The sequence below is a fragment of the Pongo pygmaeus genome, chromosome 18 (assembly GCF_028885625.2).
Source record: "Pongo pygmaeus isolate AG05252 chromosome 18, NHGRI_mPonPyg2-v2.0_pri, whole genome shotgun sequence".
Taxonomy (NCBI): domain Eukaryota; kingdom Metazoa; phylum Chordata; class Mammalia; order Primates; family Hominidae; genus Pongo; species Pongo pygmaeus.
In genome coordinates, this window is record NC_072391.2 from 78,335,860 (window position 1) to 78,349,776 (window position 13,917).

Here is a 13,917-nt window from a genome sequence, read left to right on the forward strand (position 1 = left end):
ATCCTGGAAAACTGAATTTCACCAGTTTTACAACTCCTGAACAGCGGCAACCAATCAACTATGGATTCATGTACTAAGCCAGCCACCTCCACCAATGATAATTCTTTCAAAACAATTTGTGTATTAACCCTCTGCTTTCTTTTAAAAACCTCTACTTCTCTCCCTCTTTTCAGAACCCCATTTGGCTTCTAGGTGAATCTGTGTCTCCCAAATTGTAATTTCTAAGACCCCAATCAAAATGCCTTGTTTGGCTGGACGTGGTAGCTTGCACCTATAATCCCAGCACTTTCGGTGGCCGAGGCAGGTGGATCACTTGACCCCAAGCTGGCCAACATGGCGAGACCCTGTCTCTTTTCTTTTTTTTTTTTTTAATTAAAAAAAAAAAAATGCCTTGTCTTACTGCTTTGCAGTGTGGTCTTTCACCTCTTCTCTTTTTTTTTTTGAGACGGAGTCTTGCTCTGTCACCAGGCTGGAGTACAGTGGTGCGATCTTGGCTCACCACAACCTCCGTCTCCTGGGTTCAAGCGATTCTCCTGCCTCAGCCTCCTGAGTAGCTGGGATTACAGGCGTGCGCACCACACCTGGCTAATTTTTGTATTTTTAGTAGAGATAGGGTTTCACCATGTTGGCCAGGATGGTCTCGATCTCTTGACCTCGTGATCCGCCCGCCTCGGCCTCCCAAAGTGCTGGGATTACAGGCGTTAGCCAGCACGCCTGGCCCTTTCACCTCTTCTTGGTTGACATAAGCAATCAGTTCTACAGCAGATACCAGCTGGGTATGCTCCAGTTCAATTCCAACACTAACTACCTGGCGATATCATCAGACCCCATAGGTTAAGGGCTCAGTCCCACAAAACTGCCACCCACTTCTGAGGCCAGTTGCCAGCCTCAGGTTGTTTCACCTGCGCTTCTGACTAACCAGCTATAAACTGCATTTCCCACAACCCTCTCTTCATGTTCAATTAATTTGCTAGAGCAGCTCACAGAACTCAGGAAAACACATAGACTGACTTCTTACAAGGGATGTTACAAAGGATTCAGATGAAAAGATGCAAGAGCTTCCATGCATGCCCTCTTTGAGTGCGCCTCCCTCCAGGAAACTCTATGCATTCAGCTATCTGGAAGTTCTCCAAACTCAGTTCTTTTGGGATTTTATGGAGGCTTCATTACCTAGGAATGATTGATCAGCTTAAGCTTCAGCCCCTGTCTCCTCCCCAGAGGTTGAGGGGGAGGGCTGAAAGTCTGAAGCCTCTAATCCTACCTTGGTCTTTGCAGTGACCGGTCCCATCCTAAAGCTACCTAGGGACTGCGAGTCATCAGTCAACTAATTAGCATACAAAAAAACACCATTTTGCTGGTTCCAAGGATTTTAGGAATTGCATGCCAGGACAAAGACTAAATATATACTTCACATTATCACAGTTATCTTGCAAGGCAAAGGGACCTGGCAGTTGGAGAAATTATCCTGGATGATTTGAATGGGCCCAATGTCATCACAGGGGGCCTCAAGAATAGAAGAATCAGAGGGATCACTACTGAAGAAATCAGAGTGATGTGATGTAACGAAGACTCAACTCACCGTTACTGATTCCGGAGATGGAGGAAGGGGCCGCAAGCCAAGGAATGTAGGCAACCTCTAGAAGCTGGGAAAGGCAAGTGAACAGATTCTCCCCTGGAGCCTCGGGAAGGAATACAGCCCTGTTGACACCTTGATCTTAGCCCAGCAGTCTCATTTCTTTTGACCTCCAGAGCTGGAAGATAATAAATCTGTGTTAAGGCAGTAAGTTTGTGGTAATTTATTAATAGCAAAAGAAAATGAATATAGCTGCTAGTATGTAAAAGGTGGAAGTTTTCACATAAAACTCTAGCCACACCAAAGATGAGTAGCAGCTTCCCCCTTTTAATAAAGGATGTGTTTCCAATTTCACTGCAATCCTCACCCCTCCCTTTTGTCTACCCCAGCCTCCTATGTCCATTTACATGAACTGCCCAGTCTAAGTATTTAAGTTTTGTAATCATATACTGAACTACAGTGTCTCCCAAACAGTAATCCTAATTTCAGCAGCTAAAATAGAAGCAAGCAAATCCAGCCTTCTTAAAATGATTAACCCTATCAGTTATAACAATCCTTTCATTTGTACAGTGTGGTCTAGGTCAAGTTACTTAATTTATATAAGCCTAAATATCCTTCTCCGCACAAGGTGGGGCAAGTTACAGTACATACCCGCTACAGTCGTTTTGAAGACAAAATGAGACACAGCATGAAAAGTGCATCCACCAGACCCACCTGGTACCCAGTAAGGCCTAGGTAATAAACAACGGCGGAAATTAGAGTACTTCTGCCTCACCTGCCACTAGACATTTGGGTTGTTTCTAATCTTTGGGAAGTAAACGCATTGCTCAACGTATTGCTTTTTCTTTTATGTGACTACTGCCTGAAGTCACGTTCCTAGGAAGAATGGATCGATTAGAGAGGCAGGGCAATACCTTTTACCTGCTGGCAGGTGAAATTTCGCCTCCTGGCGGCGTCACCTAAAGTCCTCTCCCTCCAAGGCGCGCCCTCCGCGGCCGGCAGGGGGCGCCGAGGCCGCCTGGGCCCGCCGGATGCTAATAAGCCTGGCGGCCCCGCCCCCTTCCGGAAGTGGCTGCGGCGGGGGCGGGGCCTGCGAGCTGGGCCCGGCGGCCGAGCGGGAGCCATGGCGGCCTCGGAGGCGGCGGCGGCGGCGGCGGGGTCCGCGGCTCTGGCGGCGGGTGCCCGGGCCGTCCCGGCGGCCACGAGAGTAGCCGCCGCCGCCGCCTCGGGCCCGTGGGTGCCCCCGGGACCCCGACTGAGGGGCAGCCGGCCGCGGCCCGCGGTCGCCGCGCCGCCGGCGGGGGAGCTGATCCAGCCGTCGGTGAGCGAGCTGTCCCGGGCCGTGCGGACCAACATCCTGTGCACCGTGCGCGGCTGCGGCAAGATCCTGCCCAACAGCCCCGCGCTCAACATGCACCTGGTCAAGAGCCACCGCCTGCAGGTGAGCCCGACGCGGCCGGCGGCCCGGGCGGCCGGGCCTGGCTCCAACAAAGCGCCCGGCGCCGGCGCGCGAACCCGGCCTCGGGGGGACGAGCGCCCTGCGCGCTGCCGCTGCCCCACCGGCCTCTGCCCTCCCCGGCCGGAGGCGGTTCTCGAACCCTCGCGGCGGGCCCCGCAGGTGCGGCCTCTGGCGGGGAGGAGGAGCCGGGAGCCCCGGGTCCGCCACACGCGCCGGTTCCCTGGCCCCGAGTGTCGTGCCGGACGCCGGCCCAGGCATTTTACACGTTTTTGCCCGTGAGTTCTCACGGCAGTTTGGCGAGGGACGCATCGTCTCCATTATGTTAATGAGAAACAGATTATGCAACCTAGATGATGCGGGGCTTTAAACCGGGGCCTCTGGTTCTGAAGCCCTGTGCTTGCCACCACACCCACAATGCCGCCCTTAGGTCCTGCCCAGTGGACTGTATGTGCCAAAATAACTAGAAGAGAGGGTTTTAAATGTTCTCACCACCAAGAGACAATACGTTTGAGGTCAAGGACATGTTAAATACTCTGACTTGGTCACTATGCAATGTATGTGTGCATCCATGCTGCACACCGCACCCCCATCAGTAGGAATAATTACTGTGTGTCGATTAAGAATAAAAAAAATGTTTTAAAGGAGCGGTAGGTTTGCCTCTAAACACCATCAGTCTGTTCCATGGTGTTAGTAAGATCAGCTCAGGATTGAGACCTAAGGGAAATTGCCCCTGTGGCTCTTCTTTAAGAGGGGGACACAGTAAATACACCATGACAATAGTCTGAACAACCCTCCACGTTATGCAAAACGGGGCAGTCATTTTCAACCTTGGGACACATCTGTGACAAGCTTATTAAAAATCCAGATGTCCAACCCCACCCCAGACCTATTAAGTCATAATCTCTCAGTCATTACAATGGCAAGTTTCCTTCCACCACTCTAGGCCAGCAGTGACATAATTCAAAAGCGCAAGTCGTTGAAAGCAGTTCTGCGAATATGTAGCTTTTGATGATCAAGAGTAAATTTAGAGTACCCAGAGTATTGCATGTTCTGTCTGCCCATAGTCAGGCTTCTGATAAGAATTTCACAGCAGAAAACTCTGAGGTTGTAGTCTCTAGTAGGACAGATGTGTCTCCAATGAAGGGTGATCTGCTCTTACCACCATCTAAACCGAGATGCAACAATATTCTCAAATGAACATCAGGGAGCCAGTCAGGAAATGTAGGTGAGGTATGCTGAGGAAGACCCTGCAGGTGGGGCCAAATTGTTGGACTGAAAAGCTCTGGGTTTCTTTCAGAACACAAGTGTAACTCTGGGAATGGCTTTCAACCTATTGTTTTGTTTTCATACTAAATTTTAACTAAATCCTTTTTTTCCCTGTTATTTTGTGGTTCTTTGTTTTTGAGACAGAGTGTCACTCCATCACCCAGGCTGGAGTGCAATGGCGCCATCTCAGCTCACTGTAACCTCCACCTCCTGGGTTCAAGCAATTCTCCTGCCTCAGCCTCCCTAGTAGCTGGGATTACAGGCACCTGCCACCACACCCTGCTTATTTTGTTTTATATTTTTAGTAGAGACAGGTTTCACCATGATGGCCAGATTGGTCTTGAACTCCTGACCCTCAGGTGATCCACCCACCTCGGCCTCTCAGAGTGCTGGGATTCCAGGTGTGAGCCACCGCGCCCGACCTAAATCCTTTATTTAATCACAACTTAGGTGTATGAACTATTTCTTATTAGTTTCTGTTGTTCCTTTCTGTGGAATTGCTGTTAGGAGCTCTAGCTCTTTAAAGACCCTGGTAAACGTCTGTTGAACATAAAGATACCATTTACTTTTCAGGACTGGTTAGTATACAGTAGGTTTGTTTCTAATTATGTTGGGTTTTTTGTTTTGTTTTGTTTTGTTTTGTTTGAGACAGAGTCTCACTCTGTCGCCCAGGCTGGAGTGCAGTGGCACGATCTTGGATCACTGCAACCTCTGCCTTCCAGGTTCAAGCGAGTCTCCTGCCTCAGCCTCCCTAGTAGCTGGGATTACAGGTGCATACCACCACGCCCAGCTAATTTTTGTATTTTTAGTAGAGATGAGGTTTCACCATGTTGGCCAGGCTGGTCTCGAACTCCTGACCTCAAGTGATCCACCCGCCTCAGCCTCCCAAAGGGCTGGGATTACGGGTGTGAGCCACTGCGCCCAGCCAGGGCAAACTTTTTTTTAGCAGGAATTATACCTCACCAGATCCATTACTTTTTTTCTTGACAAGCAGACTGACTTTCCTGTCTTGTCCTGGCTTTCCGACTGTAGTGCCCAGTGGCCCCTGAGCAGCTGCTGTCTTGGTGTCTTCCTTTAACGAAGGTGGTCTGTGTGATGCAATAGCCATCTATATGATGGTGCCTAGTATGGAGATCTGTACCCTCAGTCTGGTTACTACATAGAAGGCTTTTCAGGGTCTTGCTCTGTTACCCAGGTTGCTGTCAGACTCTTGAGCTCAGGTGATCCTCCTGCTTTAGCCTCCCCAGTAGCTGAGACTATAGCCTCCTGCCACCACGCCCTGCCTCAAACATTGTTCTTTTTTTTGTTTGTTTGAGACAGTCTCACTCTGTTGCCCAGACTGGAGGGCAGTGGCATGATCTCGGCTCACTGCAACTTCTGCCTCTCGGGTTCAAGCAGTTCTCTTGCCTCAGCCTCCCGAGTAGTTGGGACTACAGGCATGCTCCACCACACCTGCCTAATTTTTGTTTTATTAGTAGAGACAGGGTTTCGCCGTGTTGGTCGGGCTGGCCTTGAACTCCTGACCTCAAGTGATCTGCCCGCTTCAGCCTCCCAAAGTACTGGGATTACAAGAGTAAGCCACTGCACCAGGCCTCAGACATTAATGTTGATACCTGTTTTCAAAGTATTGGAAGAAGGGAGGGGTAAGGACAGGGAACCGGGAGGAAGGCTGGCTGGGAAGCTATCTTAGGTTGTAAGAGCTGTGTTGACCAGAGATTCCACCTGCTTTCTGCCCTGAGTATCTCATTGGCAGGTTTTCATATAGTCAGTGGAAATTTTCGGTCTTAGTTACAGCTGCTTGCATAATTTCTTTCATTGTTTATATATTTTCTAAATTATATTTTCTTCCCCTCCCCACTAGTTGCTGTTGGTTCTTATTTTATTCTAATATTTCTTCCCAAAACACCCCACCCCCAACCAAATCTTCCCTTCTTAACATAAATGATGAGCAACGAGGATGGGCGAGAATGAGGAATTGGATTGCAAGCTGTAGAGTATGTGCCGCCTTCTGGTTTGATGTCGGTGCCTAAGGTATATGGCCGTATTCCATATCCTGTAAGGAAATCCAGAAATCTAGCCCAGCCTTGTGTACGGTGGGATTCATGGAGAAATGAAAGCTATGAGGATTCAGGGGCAGGAAGAGCAGAACTAAATGCACATTTTTTTATTGCTAGAGATTCTTTTGTTTCTTGTGTATGAAAGCAGTGGAGGGGACAAGCAGGCACTTAAAGAACCTCTTATCAAGCAACATTTATATTTGTAAAACATGGCTTAGAGGATTTTGTTATTTTTAGTCCAGAGGTTTGCTTTTAATGATTTGCCAGAAATTTTTTAAGGAAAGGAAAGGTTCCAAGTTGCTCTATAGACTATATTGTACAAAGATTTCTAATTTTAAATTTAGAATAAGATGACAAAGCAAACCGTTTCCTTCTTGGATGCTTTCTCGGAAGGCAGTCAGGTGGTGCTAGAGTAGCTAGACAGACAGTTTTTCCTAGTTTTTGCTACAGTTCCTACAATCCTTTCTTTTTACCCTCTACTCTTCAACTGTGTCTTACTTTTCCTCTTGTGTATTTTCTTTCTGTCTTGTTACTGGATTGTTTCCTCTCATAGGTTCTTTTTTCAGTTATGTGCACAAAAGATACAGTACAAAAAGTCTAGTGCATTTTATTCTTGAAAGTATATAGAACTTCAGAATAAAAACACCACTTTCTCACTGCACTTCCATTTTATCGTGCCATCGCCATTTCTCATCTGAGCCATCCTACGCTTGAGCTTATTCTCTGAGGACAGAAATGGGAAGAAGGCCCCAAAAGCAGTGGGTGGGGGTGGGAGGAGGCTGCTGTGCTGGTGAATGGTGGGGTGTTGGCTCTCAGAAAACAGGAGCATGGACAGTGTCAGCTTGTTGCCATGACAGTGAGGTTATTAAACATCCATTTAGACTGTCTTCAGTGGTCTCTTACCCAGGCATGATAGTTTTGGCTTACATGGCCATCTGAAGAGGTTCAGTATAATACTACCAGTTTTTATTGAACATTTATTCTGTTCAAAACATTCCCAAAGGCAAGAGAAGATACAAATAAATCTCTACTCATGAAAAGGTGTGGGGGGCATTAGAAGGCATTCTCTTAGGTGTAATTAAGTAATGAGAGAAGAGAAAGTAGTTTGAAGCTATGGAGTAAGGGACTTCGAGTATCCCAGGCTCAAGAAGATGGGACTTGAACAGTACGGGGGTGCTGCTGAAAACGTTTGAGGGAGGTAATGACATGATCGAAGCTATACTTGAGAAAGGTGAATCTGATAAAGTATGAGTGAAAAAGAGACTGAAGGTCTAGAAATTAGATTGAGGCTAATGACAAAATCCACATAAATAGGAGGACTTGAACGAAGGGGCACTTAGAAGAGGACAGGAGATAGTAAAAGGCATGCAACGATGAGGGCACACATTACGGGGGAGCATGAGGGAGGTTGGAAGGGATAATGAAAGGATTACCGAGCTTCACTGACGATGTGTTCGAAATGAGCAGGAATCTTGTAGTGATCCTAATCCGTGGTTTTATGGAGCATTTCACAGCGTAGGAACATACAAGGGGGGCATCTCCCTGGAATGTAAATTGACTAAGAGGAATTCAATAACGGTCCAATGAATGCAGGATTTTACAGTCTTGCTTAGTATTCTCACCACATTTCATTTAATCTACTCATACTCTCTTTCTCTTACTGCTAACACTAGATGGAAAAACTCTAAGTTAATTAAAAGTATTTCACAAAATGTGCTCATTTTCAGTCATTCCGTTTGCACTCCAGCCTGTTGTGTTGGTTTTTTGAAATAATTATTTAAAGTAATTTTCCTTTTGCAGGATGGCATAGTCAATCCAACAATAAGAAAAGATTTGAAAACTGGACCGAAATTCTACTGCTGTCCAATCGAAGGCTGCCCCAGAGGCCCTGAGAGACCATTTTCTCAGTTTTCTCTCGTAAAACAGGTACTCTCTACTTCTCTGAGGATGAGATACAGATGCTATAAACCTATTGTGCATTCTGATTACTTAGCAGACATAACTAAGAATCGAGTAGACAGCTGCTTGTGAGAGGAGATGCCTGCGTGTCTCCCAGTTGGTATAAACCTGAGTATGCTGTCACACAAGTGGAGGGAAAAGCGGCACGGTCTGGAGGGAATATGTCTAGAAATGAGTTAAAATACAGAGAGAGAGAGTAAACCAGTTCAGCAAAGAATGAGAAAATGTTTGCTCGCAGATCTGTGTGAGTCTGCATACCTCCAAGGGCCCAGCGCAAAGGCACAAAGGAACTGTTCTCCCAGGGGAATAAGAACCTGCAGAATCCAGGAAAAGAAGTTTTGGAAGCCACAATCTTAAGAGAAGGGAGGACCTCAGTGACTGGGACAAGAGGTGTTTCAGAACTGGAAGAGATTGGCATCTGAAATGTTCCCCCCCGAGGGTGTGCTGGAGGGTGTCCTGAGAAGAGCATTGTAAAGACATTTTTTTCCTGCCTGCAGCACTTACAGATCAGAGTAAATGCTGGGGACCATAGATGTTTCCAAAACAATCTCCTCACTTTTCACAAAGCAAAAGCAACAAGAGGAGGCATATATATAATTAACGGCAGTGTGCCTGCTTTTACATTCTTTTGACTTGGACTGCTGTATTTTATATGTTATTTATATTAACAGTGTAAAATCATTATTAATTTGGGTGTATGATGGTTTCTGAAATGTTTTGACCAGTTGCTGTTTTTCATCTTAGTCCCTTCTGCGTTCTTCCTAGCACTTTATGAAAATGCATGCTGAGAAGAAGCACAAATGTAGTAAGTGCAGCAATTCGTACGGCACAGAATGGGACCTGAAAAGACACGCAGAGGACTGTGGCAAGACCTTCCGGTGCACGTGCGGCTGTCCCTACGCCAGCAGAACGGCATTGCAGTCTCACATCTACCGAACTGGCCACGAGATCCCTGCGGAACACAGGTGAAGGGAAAGAAATGATGGCACAAAAGTCAGTAGCTATGGGAAGCATTTCAGATGAAACATCCTGGAGAGCCAGTGGTGTGGGGAGAGAAAAGGAATCTTAGAAAATGTGTGATGTGGAAGAAGGAAGCTTTTGAAAATGGAAGCAGGTCTTGCAAATGACCCATGTCTGGGCCTGAAATCTTGACCCAATTGTTCCCCCTATTTTTTTCTGCCAACCCTCTTTGAGAATCCCTTGTTATTTCCATTTGAAAATCTCAGCTTCCAGAATTTTCTATCAGAGGGAACCAAACTGCCAACGAATAAGTTTTATCATGAAACTGTACTTCATTTAAAGGTCAAATTTTCATTTAGTGTGATAGCTTCCTGCCTTAGAAATGATAAAACTTGCATTATGTCTTTTAGCTTCTTTTGGCTTAAAGATCTGAGTTGAGTTCTAGTAATTAGAGCTTAACAAAAAAAAGGTATGCCTCCTCCTCTTCTGTTTGCATGTTTCTGAAAGTTCACCTGCCATAATAGGACCAACTCCCATAGTTGCGAGAGAGTGGATTTATCTTGTCTGCGTTGAATATGACCTCTGCTATAGATGGGGGAAATGGCATTTGTAAGTGAGGATAGAGTGTCATGGTCGAAGAAAGTTGTATTTTAAGGTTTTCTTTTTGCTCTGTCATTGTTTTCAGGGACCCACCTAGTAAGAAAAGGAAAATGGAAAACTATGCACAAAACCAGAAGTTATCCAACAAGACCATTGAATCATTGAACAACCAACCAATCCCTAGACCAGACACTCAAGAACTAGAAGCTTCAGAAATAAAGCTAGAACCATCTTTTGAAGACTCTTGTGGCTCTAACACTGACAAGCAGACTCTTACAACACCACCGAGATATCCTCAGAAGTTGCTTTTACCAAAGCCCAAAGTGGCTTTGGTTAAACTACCCGTGATGCAGTTTTCTCTCATGCCTGTCTTTGTGCCTACAGCCGACTCCTCAGCCCAGCCTGTGGTGTTAGGTGTTGATCAGGGCTCTGCCACAGGGGCTGTGCACTTACTGCCCTTGTCAGTAGGAACCCTGATCCTCGGCCTAGATTCAGAGGCTTGCTCTCTTAAGGAGAGCCTACCTCTTTTCAAAATTGCTAATCCTATTGCTGGTGAGCCAATAAGTACTGGCGTTCAAGTGAACTTCGGTAAAAGTCCATCTAATCCTTTACAAGAACTAGGGAACACGTGTCAAAAGAACAGCATTTCTTCAATCAACGTGCAGACAGATCTGTCTTATGCCTCACAAAACTTTATACCTTCTGCACAGTGGGCCACTGCTGATTCCTCTGTGTCGTCTTGTTCTCAAACTGATTTGTCGTTTGATTCTCAAGTGTCTCTTCCCATTAGTGTTCACACTCAGACATTTTTGCCCAGCTCTAAGGTAACTTCATCTATAGCTGCTCAGACTGATGCATTTATGGACACCTGTTTCCAATCAGTTGGGGTCTCCAGAGAAACTCAAACCAGTGGGATAGAAAGCCCAACGGATGACCATGTACAGATGGACCAAGCTGGAATGTGTGGAGACATTTTTGAGAGTGTTCATTCATCATATAATGTTGCTACAGGTAACATTATAAGCAACAGTTTAGTAGCAGAGACAGTAACTCATAGTTTGTTACCTCAGAATGAGCCTAAGACTTTAAATCAAGATATTGAGAAATCTGCACCAATTATAAACTTCAGTGCACAGAATAGTATGCTTCCTTCACAGAACATGACAGATAATCAGACCCAAACCATAGATTTATTAAGTGATTTGGAAAACATCTTGTCAAGTAATCTGCCTGCTCAGACATTGGATCATCGTAGTCTTTTGTCTGACACAAATCCTGGACCTGACACCCAGCTCCCATCTGGCCCAGCCCAGAACCCTGGAATCGATTTTGATATCGAAGAGTTCTTTTCGGCCTCAAATATCCAGACTCAAACTGAAGAGAGTGAACTTAGCACCATGAACACCGAGCCAGTCTTGGAGTCACTAGACATAGAGACTCAAACGGACTTCTTACTCGCAGATACCTCTGCTCAGTCCTATGGGTGTAGGGGAAATTCTAACTTCTTAGGCCTTGAGATGTTTGACACACAGACACAGACAGACTTAAACTTTTTCTTAGACAGTAGCCCCCATCTGCCTCTGGGAAGTATTCTGAAACACTCCAGCTTTTCCATGAGTACTGATTCATCTGACACAGAGACCCAAACTGAAGGAATCTCCACTGCTAAAAATACACCTGCTCTTGAAAGCAAAGTTCAATTGAACAGTACAGAAACACAGACCATGAGTTCTGGGTTTGAAACCCTGGGGAGCTTGTTCTTCACCAGCAACGAAACTCAGACAGCAATGGATGACTTTCTTCTGGCTGATCTGGCCTGGAACACGATGGAGTCTCAGTTCAGCTCTGTAGAAACCCAGACTTCTGCGGAACCACACACAGTCTCCAACTTCTAAAACTAACAGTGGAGTCCGTGTGTGAGACGGCATCTACCATTTCCTCTGGATTAAAACTACAGACTGGGGACAACAGTATTAATTCGATTGAATGTGGCTGATGATGCAGTTGCTTAGCTTCTTTGTGGGTCTCTGCCTTTTGTACTTATAAACAGAAATTTGTGTATAAATGTGAGTGTATTATAAAGTTTGAGATGTTGATCTAAATTGTTTTTGTGTTGCCTACATTTGCCTTTTCACAGCTAGTCTTTTCATGTTAAAAAAAAATGTATTTCATACCTGTAAAACCTATATAGCCATTTAGCTGAAGCCCAGCTTACCAGGTTCAAGGGTACAAACTTCTCAAATCTTCAAAACATTTTAGTCAAAGTGTAATATACTTAAATTGCACCTAAAATATCTTTGGCAATGCTTGTTAGAGATTCCTGATTCCTGTTACTAATCACTAAAGAAACCGGATGCCGCCACCGTAGGATTTAAGCAGTAGTGCTTCCGTGCTCTCAAGACTCCTGCTGCCTGGACCTTCGTCAGCTTTGACACCTCTTTTCTGATTTAAAGACACCAAGGAAAACTACAACTGTCTTTAGTTTTGAAGCAGTTTTCATGTAATCAATGCCACCTCTTCCCTACATGAACTACTATTGATACCAGGATACAAGTGTATAGCACTTTACACACGAGGTTTATTGATGTAAAATTATCGGCTAGGGAAACAGCAGCAGGCCAGTGTGGTGGCTTACCCCTGTAATCCCAGCACTTTGGGAGGCCAAAGCAGGAGGATCACTCGGGCGCAGGAGTTCAACACCAGCTTGGGCAACATAAGGAGACCGTGTCTCTGGAAATTTTTTTTTTTTTTTAATTAGCCAGGCACAGTAGCATGTGCCTGTGATCCCAGCTACTTGGGAGGCTAAGGTGAGAGGATCACTCGAGGAGGCTGGGGCTGCCATGAGCCATGGTCATGGCACTGTACTCCAACCTGGGTAACAGGGCAAGACCCTATCTCAAAAAAAAAAAAAAAAAGGCACCAGCAACAAGCACTTAGTGTAGTGTTCCTACTAAATAAGCGTAGGTTATCCAAACCTTGGGAACAGGGAGTTATGGAAACATGCCTATGACTTCATCTTGGGGTGTGTCCTATGAAGATCCTTTCTGCTCTCCACAGTAGGCCAGAGCTGGGGGCTCTGGAGCTGTTTCCCCAAGTGCACCCACAAGCTGGATCTGAGTTTTGTCACTCTAAAACAAGAATAAAAGTGGGAAAAGGGCATCCCCCATTAGGTTTCAATACTTTGCACTTCCACTAAGCTTCATAGGGCAGGAGTGCAATCTACAATTATTTTAAAGTGAATTTCCTTCCATTCACCATTCTTCATCTTTTCTTTGAATAAGGAAAAATATCTAGCAAGGATATTACTTGTGCCTTGAGGCTAGCAATTATAGGACAGATTCATCTAAAATATGGTATTCTGCATTTTTTTTAAGTGAATAATACCAGTCTTCAAAGAAAACAAGGTGAAGACCTATTGCTTCAATAATCAAGAATGCTTTCTGTGTTTTGAGGTAGGAGCACGATCAAGTATGCTTGGGGATTTTCTGTATTTAGGAGATCCTAGATTCTTCATTGTTGGCTAAGTTCCAGTCAAGTAGGAATCAGTGCAGCCTGTAAGTTCTCCACACTGACACACACACAAATGCTTCTTTCTGTAGCACATGCCTGTGTTACTGAAAGCTAAATCCTCAAAACCTAGTAAGGGGACTAATGATTCATTAAAGTAAATTGATGGTTTTGCAACTAATTCCTATCCCATACATTTGATACAAAAGAAGTGTTGGTAATGGATAAATAACACATCCTGGGCAGATGAGCTCAACCTAGTAGGTAAGAGCTTGCTTTGGCCACAGTCACCTATGAGTGGGTTTCAAAACAAACATAAAGCCTTAACTTAGAATTTCATTATGTTTTAGAATCATCACTGCCTTAATATTCAAGCATCTATTTAAGTCCTCCTAATAAAGGAGAAATGCATGTTTATGGCTTTTTCGTAAATATAAATGCAGTGATCTATGGCTTAAAAAATTTGTTTCCGTGACAATGTTTGTAAGTCTAGCCAATAGAGTTATTTACAGAAGAAAAATTAGCATGTAATAATA

The 13,917-nt window shown here is 45.2% G+C and overlaps 2 protein-coding genes across 4 annotated transcripts in view; one reads left to right on the forward strand and one right to left on the reverse strand.

The window, feature by feature from the left end:
* The window catches only part of CMC2 (C-X9-C motif containing 2), a 60,727-nt gene extending 58,976 nt beyond the window's left edge, over nucleotides 1-1,751 (reverse strand). The window contains exon 1 of one of the 2 annotated variants that reach the window (XM_054452555.2): nucleotides 1,580-1,751. The gene's annotated coding sequence lies outside the window, so the exon portion shown is untranslated. The remainder of the gene's footprint in view (nucleotides 1-1,579) is intronic. The other variant, XM_054452559.2, reaches the window with a different exon arrangement.
* A 915-nt stretch (nucleotides 1,752-2,666) lies between these two features.
* Nucleotides 2,667-11,976, forward strand: ATMIN (ATM interactor). Of its 2 annotated transcripts, XM_054452538.2 has the most exons (4): nucleotides 2,667-3,014; nucleotides 8,156-8,281; nucleotides 9,080-9,279; nucleotides 9,960-11,976. In XM_054452538.2, exons 1-4 carry the CDS (start codon nucleotides 2,697-2,699, stop codon nucleotides 11,767-11,769), a joined length of 2,454 nt encoding a protein of 817 aa, XP_054308513.1. In that variant the 5' UTR covers nucleotides 2,667-2,696; the 3' UTR covers nucleotides 11,770-11,976. The 2 variants fall into 2 exon arrangements, with proteins under 2 accessions (XP_054308513.1, XP_054308514.1); XM_054452539.2 differs by lacking the exon at nucleotides 2,667-3,014 and having other exon boundaries at nucleotides 8,158-8,281; nucleotides 9,059-9,279.
* Nucleotides 11,977-13,917: the final 1,941 nt, after the last annotated feature.